At 40.8% G+C, this 24,518-nt stretch overlaps 1 protein-coding gene across 3 annotated transcripts in view; it reads left to right on the top strand.

Annotated features, from left to right (window-relative positions):
• Positions 1 to 24,518, top strand: part of BMPER (BMP binding endothelial regulator) — a 237,222-nt gene that overhangs the window by 127,474 nt on the left and 85,230 nt on the right. For all 3 annotated transcript variants that reach the window (XM_040644113.1, XM_040644112.1, XM_008686482.2), the window contains exons 8-11: positions 1,159 to 1,268; positions 4,564 to 4,704; positions 6,785 to 6,889; positions 10,220 to 10,265. In XM_040644113.1, coding sequence (XP_040500047.1) covers positions 1,159 to 1,268; positions 4,564 to 4,704; positions 6,785 to 6,889; positions 10,220 to 10,265 — 402 coding nt within the window. The remainder of the gene's footprint in view (positions 1 to 1,158; positions 1,269 to 4,563; positions 4,705 to 6,784; positions 6,890 to 10,219; positions 10,266 to 24,518) is intronic.

Below are 24,518 nucleotides of genomic sequence, written 5' to 3'. Positions count from 1 at the left end.
ATTATAACTTACTGCCATCTTTTGAGGCAAGTTTACTTCTGGTAGTTAAGAGCCAAACTAATGATTTAATTCTGTATCCTAGCCTTGAAGTTGACTCTAGCAGGAATATAGAATTTTTCTTGACTCCTATTGATGGTAATTCCAACGATTCTAATTCTGAGAGTAGTGTTTAATATGTGCCTATAGGTATTTTCAGCATTTCACAGGGCCTCCTGATTAATAGAGATTGCTTTTAATCTTTTTATAAGAAGAAAGAGTGTAGATGTAAATCTAATGAGTGACTATGAATCTTTGACTTCTTAACTCAGTCCTCGATTCAAGTACCATGTCAGGGATGTTTTTATATGCTCCAGGGAGTAGAAGCTCACATACTGAAAGAAAGGAGGAAATTGGATTGTCGTCTTTATTTGGGTTTGCTTTTATGGCCCTTTTGGTCACCAATCAGATCTTCACATCAGGGAAAACTAAGCTAATTCTACAGAGGTGTGGTGCTTATTCGTAGGCACTTGGGCAATTGGCATGTGGGTTGGATTCTGCCTTTATGCACATTTTAAGTTAGTGCCATCCTTTATACCAGTGGACTTGTCATGACTCCAACTGAGATGCTATATCGTTGGTTCTTCTTTTTGCTCATTCTAGTTCTTCTTGGGATATCTTGACTCCTTTTGCCTCCTCCCTGCCAATACCTTCTTTCTGGATAATTTTGCTTGTTCTTTAAAATGCAGCTCAGGTATTACATCCTACAAGAAGTCTTCTCTGTTCTCCCTGTCCCCACAGTTCCCATATTGGCTTCTTTCCAGAACTTACCATATTGTTGTGTTGAAATCATTTTTTGTGGGGTTTTCTCACCAGTAGACTGTAAGCTCCATGAGGGCAAGTCGACACAGACCTGGTCATCTTGGTTCACTAAGATGGTATTAAAGATTTGTTGAACTTACAAGAGTCAGTGTGGAATCAAACTCTTTATAACAAAAGCTCTCTACATTAATGACTCCAGGGAATTCCCTGGGAACATCTAACCCAGAACTATTTTTGTGCACCAGTTTTACCTGGTCTTGTGAGAATGTTTAACAGCCCTGTGATATAATTAATTGTTCATGACAAAGTGGGACATCCTGGCTTCTGTCTTGCTTACACCATGCTGTTGCTTCTCTCTAGGTCAGAGGAAAGTGTTTGACCTCCCATTTGGAAGCTGCCTCTTTCGCAGTGACGTTTATGACAATGGATCTTCATTTCTCTACGATAACTGCACTGCATGCACCTGCCAGGTAAGGTGGTTGTGAGGGGCTGCTGTCCAACCATGATTGCAGTTGGGGTTTTATTATTAACATTATAGCCAAACATGATAATGTGTTACTTACTGGAAGGAGGCATTATCAATGCCATTTTACTAGTTAAGATCAACTCAAGGTTGCAAGGAAGTTTGAACAGAGGACCCAAATTACAATTCACTGTTATCTTCCCAGGACCTACAAGTTAGCTTTTGGGGGTGAGAACTAAAGTCTGAGGGGGCTATCCTGTGGTACTTTCTAACATCAGACACATAGATGTGACAGTATTCTCTGGCTCTAACTATCCAAGACGAATTCTTTGACATACCTCGCAATAAAAATAACTTGAATCACATTCAAGAGGAAAGAAAGGCATGGATTTACAGTTCATCACAAAGATAAACCTGATAGTTCGGGAAAAGAGTATTTATGTTTTGTTCATTGTACCATTTCTTAGTTGAGGCATTGCTTGCTTTTCTCCAGAGGCAACCGAGGTCTAATGACTGGTAAAGAAAGAATTCCACAGCTCCAGAATTTTAAAGGGATACACATCACACATTCATTGACTGTGCTTATGCAGTGATTTATTTTTAAAACCAAGAAGAGGATCATTTTAATGGGAGATGTTAAGATCATTCATTAGTGAGTTAACCCAAACATCTGTGTGACATGAATTTAGAATAATGCATTTTGGTGGTGATGGTGGTTGTTTTGTTTTTAATAACTAAAGGGATAGAGAGGAAAAGAGAGGAGTTTTGCTCAATGTCAGCTGTGAGTCAGTAGTTAGGATTAGAGGTCAGAAGTTCCTGATTACTTGAGGCATGCTTTGTTAAGTAGCATGCATTACTTCGGGGGGTGGCTGAGTAGGGCTGAACTATCTGTTCCCGGCACTGAACACTGAGTATGTCCTAAGCCTGAGAATACTTTCCTCAGGCTCCTTCCTCCCGTCTGTGGTTTGCACTGTCCTATGCTAACCATATAGCTACTCCTTCTGTTTGCCTTGGTCTCCATCCTCCAGACTTTTCTTCCTCTCCAGGAATTTCACAGGTTATAGCTTCCTCTTGAGGGTACTGCACCTTTGATGAAACATATCACATCCCCAATTCTCTTAATTGCAGGAAAGCAGACTGAGAATCTGTTATGCTTGCAATGCTTTGGGTCTCATGGATTCTTTGAGAGAAGATTAGGCAATATGTCCCAGTACTCAAAAAAGTGTAATTAATATATTTCCTTCAAGAGGTTGTCTTTTGTCAGAGTATGCGTCCACAGTCATCTTTAGGAAATTGGATGCTTGAAGAATCAAGCTATAGGCATTTTGGATAATCAGTATTATTTTCTATCTGCTTAGAGCTTCCCTCTCCAGCATCTCCATCCAGTGCCATGGCAGGTGCAGGGAATTGTTTAATAGTACTCTGAGCACAGTATGGTTTCAGGCCTTTGTGCCTTGAGATTTGAGGATTCCTCTATCTGGAGTGTATCTTCATCTTCTTTCAATTTGATTAGCAAACTCCTCTTCATACACAACAGCCTATCTCACATATTGCCTCCTCTGGGGAGGCTTTCCTGACTCACTTAGGGAGGTAATTACTTTTCCTTTCTGTTACCTCTATACCTTTACTAATTCTGTTTACTACATTATATTGCAATTTATTTGTTCACATGGTTCTCTCTCTCCTTTTGCTCTGTGAGCACCGTGTAGACAGAAGCACATCCATCCATCTCCGTATTCTCATTGCTTAAACTACTGCCAGGCATATGATCTAATGGGTGTGTGTGTGTGTGTGTGTGTGTGTGTGTGTGTGTGTAATGAAAGTTGGGAAATGTACTACCGTCAAGTATGTATTACTTGAGAGCTGGTGAGTGCCCTGTTTTCAAACTAGAAATCAAGACATGCAGCTTGGCAAAGGACTTTTTTTCCAATTTATGAGTTGACCTATAATAATTTCTATGTGCCAGAAACTGTGCCAAGTGCTCTACATATTTCACTTAAATTGTACAATAAACCTGAGAAGTAGGTACTCTCACCTCCATTTTGAAGAGGAGGAATCTGAGGCTCAGGGAGATGGACTTGCATAAGCTGCCACACTAGTAAAGGAACCGGTCTTGTCCAATGCTAATCCTATCCATTATCTGCTGTGATAGAACCTTAAAAAGAAAACACAACTAATGCCATTTTTAAAAGGATTATCTCATTGTCATATTAGTCCTAGATGGATAAGTCAGGAGGAGTAGAGTGGATGAATACCAGGAGTCCCTCCTGAAGTCATAAGATTAACGGAGAAGCTACGGAAGTTACATATGTTGATTCACACAACCTGTTTGAGTGCTCTCTCAACACTAATAGGAGAGGGCTTGGTCTCATTTCCGTCTTCGGTCTCCCACTAACACCGCACTGTGAGGGGATGGCCCATCCGCTGGGGACACCGCTTTCCTCCAGCCCTGCCTGCCACCGAGTCTCACCAATGTTTTGCTCTTACATTCATTCCAGCTGACAGCCTACTCCAGTGAAATTGCAACTTGTTGGCTGGGGAACTAAAGAAGTTTACTTTTCTTAAATAGCTCTGAATTTTCCTTCAGTGTGTTGTTGAATAAATCAGTAGGCACAATTTACTTGGCTGCTGTGTTCACGCGATGCCTCTTCTTTAGGAAGCAAGCCATGCCTCTTAAAGTTACAGATATGAACTCGTCACTCTCAGAGGGCAAATGGCCTGGTGAGGGTTATGTACTTGACAGAGGAGCCCTAGAGCCCAGGCCTGGTTTTGGAATTGCTCTTTCAGTTCTTCTGCGAACATGGAGCACGCTAAGGAATTTCATCTTGAGGAGGAACATTAGCTCTTAATGTTTACTTTTTGATTAGGTATCGTGCCTTTATGCGAAACTCCTTGAAGGTGGCATAAGCCCTGGAGGAGACCCAAGAGAGCAATGTTAATGAAGGACGTGCAAGAGGAAAAGGGCAGGAAGAAGGAAACCGGTCGGCCCATAGTGAGCTGGACTTGCTTGCCACACGTTGGCTGGAGTACAACCAGAAGTTTCTTGAACATTAAACTATAAACACTTGGAAGGTAGCGAGGGTACATCACAGTTCTCAGAGCTGCTTCATCTTCTAGTCCAGATACCTCAACAACAAATAACATTTTGAAGGGAAAGAAAGATTTATTGCAACATGTTACAGTGCGGTATCATCAGAATGTGTTTAAAGCAGTTAGTTGTGGGCTGTTAAAAGGAAGGCCAGCTGGGATGTTTGGTAGAGATGAAAGCATTTTTAATTCCTGGTTTGCCTTCGGGCCCCTAGGACTCTACCGTGGTGTGTAAGAAGAAGTGTTCCCACCCTGGTGGCTGCGTCCGAGGGGAGGAGACGTGTTGTGAAGAGTGTCTCCTGCGAGTGCCTCCGGAGGACGTCAAGGTGTGCAAGTCTGGCAACAAGATTTTCCGGGTATGTCACAAGCCAAGTGCCTGGGAAGCACTTTACTACACTGAAATGTAAAAGCTCCAGACAAAAGGCAGACCAGAGTAATCTGTACTTTGTAGACGTGTGTGTGTGTGTGTGTGTGTGTGTGTGTGCACGTGCAAATGTAATTATTTATATTGCAATATTATATATACCTATATTTAAAATCAAGTACCTGTGGGGTGGAGAAGCAACTGTTTGGAAAAATGGTTTTCTTTGGCTTTATTTTTGCTTTACAAAGTGTTTTAAGCCTGTGAAACGTGATCGCCACATGTGGTGAGCCAGTGACTGGGCTTGAGCTGAGGATGCCCTGCCTTGATGTGCTGTTATGGGGGACCTAATGACTGGGGGCGTCTCATTCACCTAGTGTCTCTTTCCAAGATCCTGATGGTTCTCTAGCTTGATAATTTTAGAACTTTTCACAAAGCCCCTTTTCCAAAGAGAGATTTTTCTCACTTGGAAGATGCGCAGGTGAGAATGTTGATGCCAGCACAGCCGGTGAGCAAAGGTGAGAGAGCCTTGCCCCAGCTGAGCCAGCAGAATTGTCCACCGACCATCTGCTACTCATCGACTGCTACCCGTAGTTTTCTGTTAGCATAGCTGTGCAGTGACCGTGTAAACATCAGGATGAAGATTGTTGTCTTTGTGCAAAGGGCTTTCCTTCTGGTCTGTTGGATGGAGGGAGTCTTTCTGTACCTGTAGGTGCCACCTCAGAACGTTCCTCAGACTGAGACCCTCGGAATCACTTAGCCAGATTTCCTTTTACATTGACAGAGAGGGGGAGAGCGTTGATTCCTATGGAATCAGTAAGAAGACATGATGGGTCATGCCCAAAGGAAGGGGGTCATGTGTGTTGTATTTATACCAACCTCTCGGAGCCACTCATGTGTCCTTTTAACATAAAGTCATCGTCCGTTTCCAGAGCACCTGGATGCAATCGACTCCCCCTCATGCTGGTATTGTGTGCAAAGTGTTTTCAAGGCTCCTTGTACAAAGGTTCCTTTTTGTGATGAGCCTAAAATAATTTGCAGAGAGTCATCTTTGAACCACCATGTCCTAGAAAAATCACTCAGAATTTGGACTGGTTGGATGCCCTTTAAGACAGATTCATTGAGGTCTTTCACTCCTGAGAAATAAAAGGCTCTCATAGTCCTTAATATAGCTCCCAAAAATGAGAAGGAAGAGGAGAAGGAGCAGTCATCATCAAAATCTGCTCTAGTCTCTCTGTTTTTAACAAAATCTGCTGCTTATGTCTACAGACCCAGGAAGGAATCCCTGTTTTGTTTTCAGACCCATGTCTTGTGTGTGTGATCTGCTTTTCCACAAGCTGGACCATCAGCCCCGCACGTTCTCTGGAGGGACTGGGCTTCTCATGGCTGGGTATTTGGCAATTGCCTATTATAAATTCAGTGAGTCAAAAGTATTCCTCAAAAAGCCCTCTCTGGGCTAGAAAACGTATTCCAAGTTGCTAACCAGCTTTTTGAGAAGAGAGTATCAGACAGGCAGGGACACGTTGTCTTGGAGTATTCTGTCTGGGCTCCGCATATTTGGATGGCTTGCTGATCAGGTGTCTGCCTGGGCAGTGAGAGTCCTTTGAATTAGCCTCTGTTCTTTGTACGTTCGTGTTCTGTGTGGTCCAGAACTATGTCACATCTGGGAATAAACTAACCGCTTTTGTACATCTCCACTGTTGGTGTCTGGGACAGCTGGAACATTTCAGTTCTATCCAACAGGAACATTAGACCTTTGCTACTGCATCATGTATGAAAACTCAGGTTTGTCTTCCAGGGTGAAGCTAAGTAAACAGTGCAGGAGAAGCAAGATGCAAATATGATTTGGTTAGATGCACAAGAATTCTTTTTACATCCTGGAGAGGGAGCACACACACACACACACACCCTCCAATTGGACAGGTGGAAAAAGACACCTCAGGGTAATTTAGTCTGATGATGGATCCCTCACTCAGGGTAAGAAATGCTCTCCTTGGCAGAGAAATCCCAGCCTGTTGGATTAACTCCCATCTGCCTCCAGCTGATAGCAGAATCCTGTGCTCTCTCCCCCGTAGGACGGAGAGATGTGGTCCTCTGTGAATTGTACCATCTGTGCTTGTGTGAAAGGCAAGACAGAGTGTCGAAAGAAGCAGTGTGTTCCCATCAGCAGCTGCCCGCAGGTACGTCTGGAGTGCAGGTTGGTTTCTTCTTTACCTTAAGGTCTTGGGAAACATCCTACACGTGGCACGGTCACATGCCATCTTCTGAGCACACAGTCCAGATCTGCTGGTACTTCCAGGTTCCTGAATAGCCACAACCCCCTTTGCAAGGCTCACTCCTTCTTTTTCACGCTTCCCACCCAGATCCTAGTCCCACGTGAAAATAGCTCTTAACCTTGCCTTTGTCCCAAATCTCCTATTTCTCATTGACTTTCCCCACTTCTTTGTTTTAACGTCTCCAATTCCTGTTAGATCTGCTCTCTTGTTCCTTTTGTTGGCTTTTCTGTTGAACACCATAACCAGCCTTCCCATTTTTCTCTTCTCTTTCTCTCTGCCCAAATTGGGGATTCTTTCCCTTAGCCGTTCAAAGTAGTATGTAGTTGTTTAGTAAGAAACTCCCCGAGGGGTTTCTCCGAGTGGCCTAGCAGCACCCCCGACCCCTTTACTATATTTTCTTTCCCTAACCCTGGCCTCTGTTGTAGCCCCAAATGGAAATGGCGCCCCTATGGAAATATCTCTTTTCAGAAACCCCCAGTTCCAGCACTCCGAATAAAGCCGCCATTATCTTCTAAAGCATGAACTTCATTTAATTCACCTCTGCAACTCGAAACCTCTTAAGGTTTTATGCATTTTGGGAAAATGTCAAACCTATTCAGTACCTTCCAGTGAATGAAAAAATACATCCATATATTCAGGACATGTCCTCCCTTCTCTGTTATAGACAGCTTTTAATTTTATTCACATCTGTTATTATTATAAACAAAAAGTTGCTGTTTTTACTTGAGTGCCAAATGAGGCACAAAAAAACAACAGCTGTTGCTATTGCACAACTGAATGAAGGGGGTAGAAAAAAGGGAAAAAAAAACCCTAATTAGTCTTGCTTTAAAAAGCCTCAGACATAAAACTGAAAACCTCCCATGAAAGAAAAAAAAAAGGAGATACAATAAGGAGACTTGAACACGGTCTGCTTATAAATATTCATTGGGAAAAATGGGATCACATCATTTATGCCAGTCCTTGGGGAACCCTCAGTGCTAATGAACTCCGGCAGCGCATGCTGGCAATAATGGGCTTCCTTATTCTACAAGACAAAAACAGCACGCTGTGCCAACCTGGTGGCCCGAGTGACCAGCCCCAGCAGGCCGTGGTGGGGTTTCCAGCTTTACTTGGGTCTCGCCGCTTGCGGCAGACTGGACGGTTTCACTGTCCTCTTGCTGTGGGGAGGTCAGCGTTCTTTCTGTCAGCGGCATCTCCATAGCATCTCCTCTTTGACGACCTCGTGGGAGCCAGGAGCATTCGTCTCCCATGTGCAGATCTTTCCCCCACCGCACCCCCTCCTGGTCTTGTCAAAGCTTGTCGGGGCCTGGCTCCTGCCCCAGGGGCCACCTTTCTGTTTCTAGGCATCCTTCCATCCTGTTCCTCTGGTTCACACTTTCCTTCCTCAGGGGCCAGCACAAGGACTTTGGAAGATAACTTAGTTCTACCATGGAAATCCTGTTAAATGCTTATTTCCCCTCCCTTACATTGCCTGGGGAAATTAAAAAAAGAAGGTGTATTTTTTTTTTTTTTTAAGAAGCAGACTCTATTCCCTGCTCTATCCTTCCTGCCTGCTACTCATCTCTTTTTCCAGAAGTGTGTGTGCCTTGTTGAAGAAGGGTTTTATGGTTGGATTTCCTGTCCATCCTCCCTGGCAGTCCCTACCCTCCCTCCACCCCTCCCCCACCCCCACACCCACCCCTAGCCCTGAGGCAAAGGAGCACCTTGAGTGAGAAGGGCTGTGGGGGGTTCCAGTGGGGACAGGTTGTTGTAACACTGCTGTCTCATCATCACTGATACATACTGAGACTTTCCCTGTAGTCGCAGGAATTACCCTGTTTAATGTTGAGACCAGCCCTCTGAGTTGGGTGCTGTTACTAGACCCTTCTTACCAGTGAGGTCACAACTTGTCCAGAGTTGCATGCTAGTTGCGTAGGTCTTGGGAGCCTAGACTTCATAGCTTGTGCTTGATTTATTCCTTACGTGATCCAGTGAGATTACCAGCTCCACTCAGTTCCAGGAGAAGGGAGGTGGCAGTTTCTGCCAAGGTGCAGATGTAGGGGATCATCTAGTCACCCTTTGTTGGGGCCTTGGTTCAAGTAGCTCTGCCTCCTTCTGATAGAGCACTTCACTGCGCTCCCCTGGGGCCACCACTCCATCGGCCTGAGCCCACCTCAGTTGGTTTTGTCTTCAGCCGCTTTCAGTCACGAGAGACTGAAGGGGGGCCTCTGTGCCAGCTAGAAATAGATAATCGAGCTCTAGGCAATGAAAATATGTCATAATGCCCCAAACCAGGGAGGGCTGAACGGAGCCGAGTTTTACGTCTCATTCAAAGTTGTCATAGCCTTTAATGTACCCTTTTGGGCCTGGCTGATGCAAAAAATGAATGAGACGTGGTTCTAGTTCTTCAGTTATCAACCAGCATTTTTTAAGTCAGTATAATTTTTTTTTGAGTACTTAACTCTATTCTTTATGCAATTGACCACTAGTGGCAATTGACCGCATTTCTTTTTCTCTGTGAGTCTCATTGAGTCAGAGACGATGCCATTCTCTGATATTGACCCTGAGAATGTGTTTCCTCCTTTTAATGCCATGCATTAAAAAAAAAATAGAAGAAATGGAACATAGGAGATTACACTGTATTTCCAGAAAGATAATGGAAAATTACTCAGCATTTCAGAACCCTCAGTGTCATTGGCTTTGACTGCATAACAGTAACTTAACATGGCTGGCATACCAGTTTCTGAAAGAAGAAATCTGAATTTGTTCTGTAGCACAGGTATTGTCCATATGCGTAGGCCCATGCTTGGGATATGAGTTATTGTTTGGGCCCCTCTGACAAGCAAAGACTGAACGAATGCCTTACGTGGATCGAGAGGTTGACAGACGATTGCAATTTTTATGTGTGTGTGCTCGGTCTCTAGAGGGCTAGTTTGGATATCAGTGAAAAGGTTGAATCCAGACGGTCTCCATCTTCCCCCATGTGAGAAAAATCACACCAATGAGCCCCTTGGATATTATATTTCTCAGAGGATAAGAACAGGAAAGCTTTCTGAATGACTTTGCCTGGCATTAGAACCTGATACTTCAAAGTTCATTTTTGCCATCATCGTCACTGTCTGGGCATCAGGTTCAAATACAGCTTGGACTGATTTCATTGGTTTAACTGGTATTAGATTTTAAAAAAGACTTTGTCCTCAGCAGACCCTGTTTTTTAACATTAAATTTGTTTTTTTTTTCTCCCCTCTTGATTAGGGTAAAATTCTCAACAGAAAAGGATGCTGTCCTATTTGCACCGAAAGTAAGTTTAGTTTATTCCTTTGGAAATTGCTATTAATATTTCTTTCACACTTTATAATTCAACAAGAAAAATGATGGTGTAGGGTTTTGCACATTTTGTGTCTCTCAGTATGGGAGGGGATCACCCCACTTTCCTCCAGACACTTTAAGTCAATTGAAACCCTCTCACAGAAGCACAAAATTGAGATGTTTCCGTTAGAATTTGTTGCTAATAGAAATTTAGAAGTTAAATGGTCTGATGAGGTTTTAAGAAGAACCAGATAACTTAATATGCATTTTAACTACTAGCATCTGCAGTCATAGCAGTTAAGGTGATGTCCAGTAAAACCAACAATATACATAAGCTGGGAGGGATTTTCCTTCTATCATTATGAAGCCAAACAGCTACATTTCCTCCTCCCCACCCTCATCTGCACACTTAACCATTTCACCTGCTCACATCCAGTGTTACTGTTGGCAAAGTGAGACGAGGTCTTTCGACTGGCAATGGTTTGTCATCCTGCTATTTTTAAACTGAGTTTTGAAGGTTCTCTCTAACATGGCTTACTCTGAAAGCTGGCTGAGACTGCACTGCTAATCACTCAGAGCATAGCAACAAGTTCAATGTTATCCCCACATGTTGACATATGACTGGCAAATTGTCATTTTCATCCTTTTCAAATTCATATGGTTTTGAGACAGCTGATATTTTATTTATTTATTTAATAAGCTTCATGTGTACAGCTTTATAATTTGACATCAGTATACACTACAAAGTAATCACCACAAGCCTAATTACCATCCATCACCATAGAGTTGACTTTCTTCGTCCATTTCACACACACACCCTCCCCCATCCGCTTCCCCTCTGGCAACCATGAATCTGTTCTCTGTATCTCTGAGTTTGTTTTTATTTTGTTTTGTTTATTTGTTTGTTGTAGATGGACACCTATGAGTGAAATCATGTGGTATTTATCTTTCTTCATCTGACTTATATTGCTTAGCAGAATACTCCATCCATGTTGTTACAAATGCAAGATTTTGTTCTTTTTTATGGCTACGTAATATTCCATTGTATAAATATACCACATCTTTATCCGTTCACATACCAGTAGACACTTCGGTTGTTTTCATATCTTGGTTATTGTAAATAATACTGCAATGAATATTGAAGTGCATGTATCTTTCCAAATTAGTGTTTTTGTATTTTTCAGTTAAATACCCAGAAGTAGAAGAGCTGAATCATATGGTAGAATTTTTTGAAGAATCTGTATACTATTTTCCATGCTGGTTGCACCAGTTTACATTCCTGCCAACAGTGGATGAGGGTTCCCTTTTCTGCATACCCTTCCTAACACTTCTTATTTCTTGTCTTTTTGATAATAGCCATTCTAACAGGTGTGAGGTGATACCTCATTGTGGTTTTGATTTTCATTTCCATAATCATTAGTGATGTTGAGCATCTTTTCATGTGCCTGCTGGCCATCTGGATGTCTTCTTTGGAGAAATGTGTATTCGAAGCCTTTGCCCATTTTTAAAATTGGGTTGTTTGGTTTTTGTTGTTGAGTTGTACGAGTTCCTTATATATTTTGGATATTAAGCCTTTATCAGATGTATGGTATACAAATATCTTCTCTCATTCGGTATGTTGTCTTTTCATTTTGAAGATGGTTTCCTTTGTTATGCAGAAGCTTTTTAGCTTGATGTAGTCCCACTTGTTTATTTTTGCTTCTGTTTTCCTTGCTTTGGAGTCAGATTCACAAAGATGTCACTCAGACTGATGTCAAGGACCATATTGCTTATGTTTTCTTCTAGGAATTTTGTGGTTTTGGGTCTTACAGTCAAGTCTTTAAATCCATTTAAGTTAACTTTTGTGTATAGTGAAATATAGTGGTCTAGTTTCATTCTTTTGCATGTGGCTGTTCAGTTTTCCTACAATCATTTGTTGAAGAGACTGTCCTTTTTCCATTGTATGTTCTTGGCTCCTTTATCATACATTAATTGTCCATATATGTGTGGGTTTATTTCTGGGCTCTCAGTTCTGTTCCATTAATCTGTATTCTGTTTTTGTACCAAAAAATATGATTACTAGAGCTTTATAGTATGGTTTCAAATCAGGGAGTGTGATACCTCCAGTTTTGTTTTTCCTTCTCGAGATTGCTTGGGCTATTTGGAGTCTTTTGTGGTTCCATACAAATTTTAGTATTATGTGTTCTAGTTCTGTGAAAAATGTTATTCGTATTTTGACAGGGATTGTATTGAATCTGTAGATTGCTTTAGGGAGTATGGACATTTTAACAATATTAATTCTTCTAATGTATGAGCATGAAATATCTTTCCATTTATTTGTGTCTTCAGTTTCTTTCGTCAGTGTCTTATCGTTCAATGCATAGGTCTTTCACTTCCTTGGTTACACTTATTTCTCAATATTTTATTCTTTTTGATACAATTATAAGTGAAAAATTTTTAAAGATTTTCTTTCTGATGTTTTGTTATTAGCCATAGATTTCTGTATATTGATTTTATACTCTGCAATTTTACTAGTTTTTATTAGTTCTAATTGTTTTTTGGTGGATTTTTTTAGGATATATATATATACACACACATATATAAATATATATATATACATATATAATACCATTTTATATATATGTATATATATATGTATATATAAATGGTATTATATCATCTGCAAGTAACAACAGTTTTTCTTCTTCCTTTCTGATTTGGACGACTTTTATTTCTTTTACTGACCTAATTGCTTTGGGTAGTACTTCCAATACTCTGTGGTGAGAGGGGGCATTCTCATCTGGTTTCTGATCTTAGAAGAAAAACTTATAGATTTTCATGGTTGAGTATGATGTTAGCTGTAGGATTGTTATATATGTCTTAATGTTGAGGTATGTTCCCTCTACATACACTTTGTCGAGAGTTTTTACCGTATATGGACGTTGAATTTTGTCAAATGCTTTTCCTACATCTATTGAGATTATATTATTATTATTTTTTTTTTTAAAGATTTTTTATTTATTTATTCGACAGTGTTAGAGACAGCCAGCGAGAGAGGGAACACAAGCAGGGGGAGTGGGAGAGGAAGAAGCAGGCTCATAGCGGAGGAGCCTGATGTGGGGCTCGATCCCGTAACGCCGGGATCACGCCCTGAGCCGAAGGCAGGCGCTTAACCGCTGTGCCACCCAGGCGCCCCGAGATTATATTATTTTTATCCTTAATTTTGTTAATGTGGGGTATCCCTTTGATTGATTTGTAGTTGTTGAACCACCCTTGAATCCCTGGAATAAACCCTACTTGATTGTGGTATGTGATCCTTTTAATGTATTATTGCATTCTATTTGCTGGTGTTTTGCTGAAGATTTTTGCATCTATGTTTATCAAGGGTATTGACCTGTAATTTTCTTTTTGTGGTGTCCTTATCTGGTTTTGGTATCAGGGTAATGCTAGCCATAATGTGTTTAAAAGCTTTTCCTCATCTTCATTTTTTTGGGAAAAGTTTGAGGACTAGGTATTAAATTTTTCACTGTTTGGTAGAATTCACTAGTGAAGCTGTCTGGTCCCACAATTTTATTTGTTGGGAGGTTTTCAATTATTGTTTCAATTTCCTTATTAATAATCCATCTATTCAGGGGCGCCTGGGTGGCACAGCGGTTAAGCGTCTGCCTTCGGCTCAGGGCGTGATCCCGGCGTTCTGGAATCGAGCCCCACATCAGGCTCCTCCACTATGAGCCTGCTTCTTCCTCTCCCAGTCCCCCTGCTTGTGTTCCCTCTCTCACTGGCTGTTTCTATCTCTGTCGAATAAATAAATAAAATCTTTAAAAAAAAAATAATCCATCTATTCAGATTTTCTATTTCTTCGTGATTCAGTGTTAGAAGACTGCATCTTTCTAGGAATTTATATATTTCTTCCGGGATGTCTAAGAGCTCGTTGGCATATAATTGATCTTAGTAGTGTCTTATCACCTTTTTATTTCCCTGAGATCAATTGTTACTTCTCCACTTTCCTTTATGATTTTATTTCTTTGAGTCCCCTTTCTTTTTTTCTTGGCTAGTTTAGCTAAAGTTTTGTCAATTTTGTTTGTCTTTTCAAAGAACAAGCTCTTAATTTCATTGATCATTTTTGTTGCATTTTTAGTCTTGATTTCATTTATTTCCACTGTGATTTTTTTTTAAATGTTTTTTTATTATATTATGTTAGTCACCATATAGTACATCCCCGGTTTCTGATGTAAAGCTCGATGATTCATTACTTGCGTATAACACCTAGAGCACCATGCAATACGTGCCCTCCTTACTACCCATCACCAGTCTATCCCATTCCCCCACCCCCCTCCCCTCTGAGGCCCTCAGTTTGTTTCTCATAGTCCACAGTCTCTCATGCTTCATTCCCCCTTCTGATTACCCCCCCCTTTCTTTATCCCTTTCTTCCCCTACCGATCTTCCTAGTTCTTATGTTCCATAGATGAGAGAAACCATATGATAATTGTCTTTCTTTGCTTGACTTATTTCACTTAGCATTATTTCCTCCAGTGCCATCCATGTTGCAGCAAATGTTGAGAATTCGTTCTTTCTGATAGCTGAGTAATATTCCATTGTATATATGGACCACAACTTCTAAATCCAGTCATCTGTTGAAGGGCATCTCGGATCCTTCTGTGATTTGGCTATTGTGGACAATGCTGCTATGAACATTGCGGTGCATATGGCCCTTCTCTTCACTACATCTGTATCTTTGGGGTAAATACCCAGCAGTGCAATGGCTGGATCATAGGGTAGCTCCATTTTTAACTTTTTAAGGGACCTCCACACTGTTTTCCAGATCCACTGTGATCTTTGTTCCTTCCTTCCTTCTACTAATTTTGTGCTTTGTTCGTCCTTATTATTATTATTTTTTAGTTCCTTTAAGGGTAAAGTTAGATTGTTTATTTGAGATTTTTTTGTTGTTCTTGAGGTCTGTTTGCTGTGAACTTCCCTCTTAGAACCACTTTTGCTGCATTCTGTAGATTTTGGTATGCTGCATTTCTGTTTTCATTTGTGTCTAGTTATTTTTGGATTTTTCCTTTGATTTCTTTGATGACCCATTGGTTGTTTAGTAGCATGTTGTTTAGTCTTCATGTTCTTGTACTTCCCATTTTTTTTTCTTATAATTAATTTCTACTTCCATACCATTGTGGTTGGAAAAGATGCTTGATATGATTTCAGTTTTCTTGAATTTATTGGGACTTTTGTGGCCCAACATGTGATCTATCCTGGAGAATGTTCCATGTGCACTTGAGGAGAATGTGTATTCTGCTAGTTTGGGATGGTATGTTCTGCATGTATCTATTAAGTCCATCTGGTCTAATGTGTTGTTCAAGGCTAATGTTTCCTTATGGATTTTTTTGTCAGAATGATCTATCCATTGATGAAAATGGGATATTAAGGTCTTCTGCTGTTATTGTATTACTTTCAATTTCTCCCTTTAGTTCTGTTAATATTTGCTTTATGTATTTTGGTGCTCCTATGTTGGGTGCATATATATTAAATTAATAAATCATTTAATATAAATAAACATAACATTAACATAAAAATGTTACATCTTTTCTCTGGATTGACACTTTTATCCTTATGTAATGGTCTTCCTTGCCTTTTATCATAGTCTTTGTTTTAAAGTCTATTTTGGGGACACCTGGGTGGCTCAGTCAGTTAAGCATCCAACTCTTGATTTTGGTTCAGGTCATGATCTCAGGGTCGTGGCATCGAGCCCCATGTGGGGCTCTGCACTTGGTGCGGAGTCTGCTTGTCCCTTCCCCTCTGCTTCTCCCCCACCACTCACACGTGCACTCTTTCTTAAATAAATAAATACAATCTTAAAAAAAAATAAAGTCTATTTTGTCTGATATGAGTATAGCTATTCCAGCTTTTTTTTTTTCATTTCCATTTGCATGGGATATCTTTTTCTATTCCTGCTCTTTCAGTCTGTGTGTGTCCTTAATTCTGAAGTGAATTTCTTATAATCTCTTCTAGGCAGATAGTTTTCTTAAGTGTTTCATCAAAAGAGGAGTATTAGTAATGTCATTATCAAATTAGTTCCATTGTATAAGCAGGATTAACAAAGCCATTAAATTTATTAGAAAGTATTTTAGGAACTAGTTAGCCTTAGAGAAGTGGGCTTTGATGATGGTTGAAAGCAGCTTTCACATAGAAACAAGTTTTTTCATTCCACGTGTTTAAAATCATATAGCTAAAAGTTATCCTGGCTTTCATTTTTTGGGCAATAGATACATATGTAAGATATAATAAAAATATTTATTATATATATATATATATCTCACTAATTTTAAAATTATTTATTAAATAATTAGACATTATACATTGGATAAAAATGTTGGTTGAATTAATGAAAATTAAACAGTAGATTTAACCAAATAATTTTTCTTTAGAGAGAATCCTGTACATAAAATAACTCAAAGGAAGCCAACCAAGGATGACTTAATAGAGCCTAGCAGTTAGTGCAGGAAGAATTACCCATGATTGACACTCCAGTTGATTTCAAACGGTATATAAATTGTTATATTTAATCATCCTCCCAGAGACTCTCTGAGGAACCTTTGTTTATGGATGGTTTGGAGGCTACCTCCAGCTTCATTTCTTTCTGGATGAGCGGAGTAGAGTTTAAACTGATGAAGTTCTCCTATATATCCATGTCAGTGAAGATGTTTGCATTTCTCTAAAGAGTATTTCTTTACTGAAGCAGGCACAGAGTTCAAAGGAACTCCTAAGATTTTCTAGCTAACTTTTTCAATTTGCTTGAGCATAGATAGCTTACATCACCTGCTAATCAGCGTGCTGTCAGGCAGGATCACTGCTTATCAGTCTAATAAGAACATGACCAGTCTTGTGCAGAAACAGCCCCAATCTTGAATTATCTGACTTTATGTTATAAGAATGGAGGTGATGATTATTGAGATACTTGAGAGAAAAGTTACATTTCATTATTAGTCTCTCCACTATGAGCTAGCCTTTTCATATCTAGAATAATGGTGGCTAATCAGAAAAAAAAGAAAAGAAAGAAAAAAGTAGGATGGGCATGACAATCAAAGCAAGTTTTTAATCAGCCATATTAACTATTGTATTTGTAAAACATGGGAATGAGCCTGACTTCTGTCACTAAGAGAGGCAGTTGGCAAGGGAGAAAATCATCCAGCTGTTAGGGTACCAGGGAGACCATTGACTCTGTGCACCTGCATCCAGCAGGTCAGTGTGCGAAGAGCCCAGGCATGTGGTTCTTGGTCCAATCTACATGATATCATCAGATGGCTATTTCTCAATTTCCTTTGGTGTTCTTTCCATCTGTTTACTCTCTCTTGCTCTCCAACAGTTCTTCCATCAATGCTGTAAAACACATTCTATTGGCAAGGTTTATTTATTCAGATTGAATTAAGAGATGGTATGAATTCCAATTTTTTTAAGCAATGCCCAGATTTTCCTAACACATCAGGTAGACTTATTCTGATGTCCTTTAGCTATGGCCTAAAGATCTCCTATTTTGAAATTCCTTTGGCATTATATCCAGAATCCAGAACTAACCCTTGGGCTCATTTTTTCCTACTCTGTCAATTACAAAAGCTCTTCTGACATATGGGTTTCTAGAGCAGACCGATGAAGGCTGAAGTACAAACTAAGGCTAGTGTTTTCTAAAACCAGAAAAGTGACTGATTTCTATCTTATTCAAACAAAATCACACACACCCAACACACCCCATTAGTTGCGGCAGAGTTTTCAACCTCGGTTTTATAGTTTGACTAGATAATTCTTTGTTGTGGGCTACGTCCTGCATATTGTATGATGTTTGGCGGCATCTCTGATCTCCACCAACTAGAGGCCAGTAGCACTTCTCTCCCAGAGATTATGGCAATCAGCAGTGTCTCCAGACATTGCCAAATGTCTCCTGGGGTGATTTACACCCCTCTCCCCAGGACAAGTGGTTGAGAACCTTTGATACTCCTAACAGGGGTAACAGCATGTGTGAATGCAGAAATAAACACCTGTGGTACTAGTAGCAGTAATTTACTCTCAACACACAGTAGATGAAATAGGGGCCCAAAGCTGGTATAAAAAATGGCAGACCAGAAGCCTTTGGATGTAATTGAATGTGTTTATATTTTCATTGCTTAGCCCTACAAAAAATGATAAAGGCATAATTAACCTTGATTGATTAAAATTTACCACCTTTGCCTTAGTTGCTAGGAAGCTAGCTATAACTTTGTAGCCCACCTCTAATGGCAGGCAGTTGTTGAGTAATAAGCTTATTCCTGACTTCACCTTATGTGTCTACCCTTATGTGGTTTGAACCATTTAGTATGTATGTCTGAAAGCTACTCCCAATGCTTTTTGGAAGGAGGCAAGAATAAATACTTAGACACATATATAGTTTCATACACAGATGAAAAGGATTGATTATACAGCTTCAAATACTCTAAAACTTACCTTGATTATCTGTTGTTGTTAAATGAATGTCACATTATTCCCAGCAGAGGTGACGTTGGATTTTCTGTTTCTAAAATTCCACAGAATTACTGCCTTGTCAACTGGGTTAGTCTGTCCTGGTAGCGTGTGGGGCTCTTGCAGACCTCTGAAAAGAACAGCAAAGAGGAAACTTGAAGTAAATGTGTAGAATGTTTCTAGAGGCCTCCCTTTGCTATAGTCAGTGATAGTGGTCATTCACAATTCAGTAGGTAAAAAGCAACAGCTGAGGCTCAAACTTGTTGTACTCCCCCGGTAGTACCGTCTTCGTGGGGTTGATCTGAAAGGGCAGTTATGAGTCTATCAAAATCAACAAAAATAAAAGGTCATGTTAAAATCAGACCTGAAGGAAGAATGAAAAGCATTGTTGTCTTTTAATAACATGGACGTTCTCTCTTTCTCCTTGTCCAAATGAAAAGAATTAAATTTGGTTTGGGTGATTTATTTAAAATAAAATATTTGAAGTAAGCTAAACAAACTTTATAAAGCCTTCACGCAAATGCTGTTTCTTGCCAAAGTAAGAGCTATAGCCTAGAGCGGCTCCCAGTCTGCCTGGGCTGGGTGGCACAGGACTGTGAGTGGGTGCCAAGAAGGCCACTGTCTGTTGTGCATGTAGCACTTGGTTTAAGTAAAATGTTATCTTACTGTGAGTTGGCAAGCAGTAGGTGAAATCTTGACCAAACCATCCAGCAGAGAGACCTGAATCAGATAAATTCTGTGCTGGCAGAATCTCTGTTTTCAGACATGGAAATAATACTTAGTGGCAAAGTTTTCACTGATAAGAGAGGTGTGTGTGTGTGTGTGTGTGTGTGTGTGTGTGTGTGTGTGTACAGCGGGAGAGAGGGAAGGAGAGACAAAGACAGAGAAACATTGACTATGAGAGAGAATTCGATCTCTTCGCCATGTACAAGACCAGAGGCAGCGAAAGGCAGCCGGATATGGATGCCCAAACCCAGACCCCCCTAGGTTCATTAAGCTGTGCCTGTAGCTACACTAGCCCTAACCATCCGAGTCCCAACTCAAAACAAAAGTTCACGGTTACATAACACAGAGGCGGGTAGGGTATACTGAGCACAGATGTGCATTTAATTGAAATAACCTCAGCTACACGTCCCACAACTAACAGGAAATATCCGATTTCAGCAACTCAGGGTGCAAGGAGGCTCACAGTTGCCACGTGACTTTTTAAACCCCCCCAGGGTTAGTTTCCAGCTGTGCACAGTGTTGGTGTGCCTGCTCCCCGGAAGGACCCCTCTGTCTGCTGCGTGCACCCATCAAGGGTGCTGTGGAATTGCCCTGGCTGGTTTGGGCACATCTTACTTAACTCCCCGGGCATGCCTACAGGTATCTCCAATTAAAGAGTGGTGGGGAGGAGGGGGAATACAACAGCAATTTAACAAAACTGTGACCTCGGGGCCCACTTTATGAGAAATCTCCACTGACAGAGGTTCTGCAAATTAGTAATTCTGTGTTTGAGCAAGGTTTCTGGCCTTCGAGACTGTAAGCAACTCCAGGTCCCTTAACACCAAGGGTCTGTCCTTAACTCAGGAAAGCAAGGAAATTTGAAACCAGAGCTCAAGATGCTTGTAGAATAAGAATTTGTGGTGTTGACTTTAGCCCTGCCAAGGAGGTGTTAAGCTAAGTGGCCACTGAAGTTTCTGCTTGAGCATCTGGAGGTGGGTTTGTCACTGCTCCCAAGGCCCAACCAGCTGACAGAGGTGGCAAATAAAACCCAACTGTGTCATGTGTGGTGGCTAGGAAATCCCACCCCAGCAGGAGCAGCATTGAAGGGGTGTGAGGACACCAGTCTGTTTTCTGTTTTATATACTGTTCTGTTCTAAGGGGTACTGTTACTTTAAATTTTCTGTCTGTGGGTTGGTGCAATGCTGAAAGAGGAGCCTGAGGTTATTAGGGGTCATCTTTTTTTTTTTTTTTAAGATTTATTTATTTATTTATTTATTTATTTATTAGACAGAGAGAGACAGCCAGCGAGAGAGGGAACACAAACAGGGGGAGTGGGAGAGGAAGAAGCAGGCTACCAGTGGAGGAGCCTGATGTGGGGCTCAATCCTGGAACGCCAGGATCATGCCCTGAGCCAAAGGCAGATGCTTAACGACTGTGCCACCCAGGCACCCCAGGGGTCATCTTTTATCCACCACCTCTTGTGGTTCCTACAGAGCATTAGTAGTCCTTAAGTTCTGACTATTTAGTTAGCAATCCTCCCCTCCTCCTCCTCCTCGTCATCAAATAATAATAATGGCCAGAAATACAACAGCAGTAGCAACAGCAGCAGCTAGTATTTATTTAGCGTCTGCTGTGTCTAAGCACTGTCGTGGGCTATCTCAAATGATCTTATTTATTTGATCCTCGTGTCCATCTCAGAGCCCAATAATGTTATGAGCTCCATTTTACGGCTGAGGAACTGAGGCTTAGTGGTTAAGAAGAATGCCTGAGGTAAGTGTGGAGCCTGAGTCCCTACAGTGAAATCTGGCCCCAGGGCCCGGCGGAAGGTCAACCAATGACTTCTTTGTCATTTGGGACAATTTAACAACCAGCTGCAGTTAGGAAGGGAAGAGAAGCTCCAAAGGGCAAATGGTAGGGATTAGAGATTGGAGAAGGATGTTAGGAGGAGTTTCCAATTTCAGGGCATTTCCCTCCACCCCCACCCTGGAAGAAATGCCTGCTCAAATGTCCAGGCTTTCGTCCACCTGGTGACACCTCCCCCTCTGCTCAGGTGCAGAGCAGTGGTAGTTGGTATGCTCTGTGCTCACTGACAAATCAAACTGCCTTGATTTTCCATGTCCGCTCATTTTTCTAGATTTTTCCCCCTTCTGGCAACTTAGATATTTTCAGTGCTAAGGTGAAGACCTCTCCAGATTTTCTTACTTACAATATTAAAATACGTATAGTTGTAAACTTGAAATAACTGTAGAATTTCCACCAGGAGTAAGGAAGAAGAGCAGAGTTGCTCTGTCACTCAGACTCATCACCATTTCAGCATCATGGGATTGTATAAATGAATGAACTTTAATTTTGAGGTCAGCCCTTTCATTTCTCAGGTGAGGAAACTGAGGCTCCTGGTAGTATTGACTGGAAGAGCTGGATGAGAACCTGCTCTTCTATTTTTTTTAACCTTCTAGTCCGGTGTTTGTTCTAACACATCATATGGCCTCCCTGGATCTTTGCTCGGGAAAGTATTCTTAATATAAATGCACCATTATTAAATCATTCAATTAAAAGTTACTTTCTTGCCTAATTTTGAAAGAATATGTCCTGAACAGAAAGAGATATATAAATTCATTACTAGCCATCTGGTACATTTAGTCAAGGCTGCCATCTTGAATTTCAAGAAAGAGGCATATACCTAGTTTTGACTGAAAAAACTGGTGACCAAACCCCTTAGCAACAGTACGTCTAAAATACGGTAAAGTGACCAGACAATACAGACCCTGAAACCAATATTACACTTTATAGAAAATACTGTATAATAAGTTACGCATTACTGTATGCAAAACTGAGGAAGAATTATTCTTCTCTGGAGGTCATGTCTACTATGAACAAAATAAGAACAACAAAAATTGTTACTTCTGTTGCCACTAAAATTGTTCCTATTGCCAGCAAAGATTTATGAATATAAGTACGTGTCAGTCCATGTTGTGATAAACATTCTCCATGTATCCTGACATTTAATCCTCACAATGATCCATGAAGTAGAAGCTCCATTTTACAAATGAGAGATCTGAGGGTCTGAGGAATTAAATAGGGTGAGGGCAGCTGATACCCTGTTCCATGAGACTCCAAAGCCAACACTTTGAAGAACTATTATTCTCCATTGACTACATTTTTCTTTGTTTCAGAAGCTTGCCTCCAAACATGTATGAAGTTTGCCAATTTTTCTCTCTGCACGACTAGAGAGCCATTGTATTTGCTCACCTTTTAAAAACTTATCTACATTTATGAGGTCACTTAACCTCCCATCCCTTGAGTTACAGTTCTTGAGGTCTAGCCTTCCCTGGGACTTTGGAGAAATGACTCACTAGCTGCACTGTGTATTTCCCTTTGATGTGAAGTTTTAATTTATGAGCACTATCATTCTTTCTTCTTATCACAGTTCCTTCTTGTTAGTACTCCCCGCCCGCAGCCACCGTTCCACTCCTCTGCTCTGCCCTTCCACATCTGTCCTTAGAACACATATCTCTTCTCCTTTTGTTTTTCACCTTTTCATCCTGTGAGCTCATGGCTCTGCCTCCACAGCACCCCTTCTGTAGTTCCTCTTTCATTCTGATTTTGATTTCTGGTTTCTGAGGACCTTTATATGACGTCTTGACAAGATGCGGCTATGGTAGATCTCAGCTTCTAATTTTTTTGGAGACCACGTTCTTATTCCAAAGTACTGCATTTGAGTTTTAGTAACAGTTGCTACCTCCGATTCTCCTAATTGTCAGGGTTGGGAGTTGGATGGAGAAATGACTGGCTGTTTCCAGCCTCTATCTGTTGACTGAATTCTGGCACCCCCTTATCCCAGCTGCACAGGTTTGGGGCCTTAATGTTATTTCTCATGCTCTTGGCATTTCTCTCCCATGTTGCTAATCAGTCATCAAGTCTGCTTGATTGTCTCTTTGTATTGTTTTTCTAATAAGTAAGTTCCTTCCCATTTCCATGGCAGCCAGAGCTTCATCCTCTTGCCTGCAACTGACCTCGGCCTTTTCTCCTTCAGCCCTTCCTGCATGCCACTGGCCTTCGCAAGAACTTCCACCAGCTGCCTTCACTGTCTCTTGCAGTTTCTCAAAGTCTGTTTTATAAAATGCTGGTGCTGAGAAGAGTAATGAATAATATTTTCAAAACATGGCTCTGTGATTAAATACATGCGGGAAATGCTGGGTCAAATAAACTCAAATATGCTTCTTTGCTGCAGAATTTGCAGAGCCCTTGATATGCCAATGTGCAGGGTAAACTTTCAGGAGGGTGATGGAGTATGGAGTACCTCCCGAACTAATTTGAGCTGCAGAGATTTTTTTATTTCTACTTATTTTGGCAAAGCAACAGGCAGGATTGATGTTTCATAGGAAACACATTAAGGAATGTTGGTTCTTTGGAATACATTTAAACTTCTCAGGCTGGCAATAAATCTCAGGCCAATTTATTTGGACAGTTTGGGTGTCTCACATCCCCCGAAGTTACTCCCCATTCTGGTCCAATCGGTCTCCTGCTCTTGTGCAAGCTGCCACATGACTTGATTAACATTCTTCTTTTGGCCTAGAAGGCTTACTCGATGCTAGCCCCAAATCTACATTTATATGTCTTTTATAGATGGACTCAACTCACACTGTCTTTTCAACAAATCTATGTTTTATGTGTATGTTACAGTCTTATTCAACCCTACTTTAGCCAGCAGTGGATGTCTATTTGCTGAATTCGTATAACAGAATTATAAAACTGATAATAACTACTCTCTGAGCGTCTGTTACATTCTCAGCACTTTTGTAATGTGTCTTTATCTTTATAACCAACCTGCAAGGTAGTTGTTCTTAGACCCATGTTACAGGTGAATAGACTGAGGGGATATAGGTAGTGCATGATTTTGTAGTCACTAAGTGGCAAGACTAGGATTCAAACCCATGGCTTTCTTCAAAGCAACATACTTAATGTTTGCAAAGCTCTAAAGTGACTTTAAAGCTGGAAGCTAGGTTAACTTAGAGATGTGAGGCCTACCTCTTCAGCTCAGGTGCACAGTTCTCTTAAGTGATAAATAAGAATT

This window comes from Ursus maritimus, unplaced genomic scaffold, assembly GCF_017311325.1.
Source record: "Ursus maritimus isolate PB19 unplaced genomic scaffold, ASM1731132v1 scaffold_3, whole genome shotgun sequence".
NCBI lineage: Eukaryota > Metazoa > Chordata > Mammalia > Carnivora > Ursidae > Ursus > Ursus maritimus.
The sequence above is the reverse complement of the archived record's forward strand: the minus strand, read 5'-3'. Positions and strand labels throughout refer to the sequence as shown.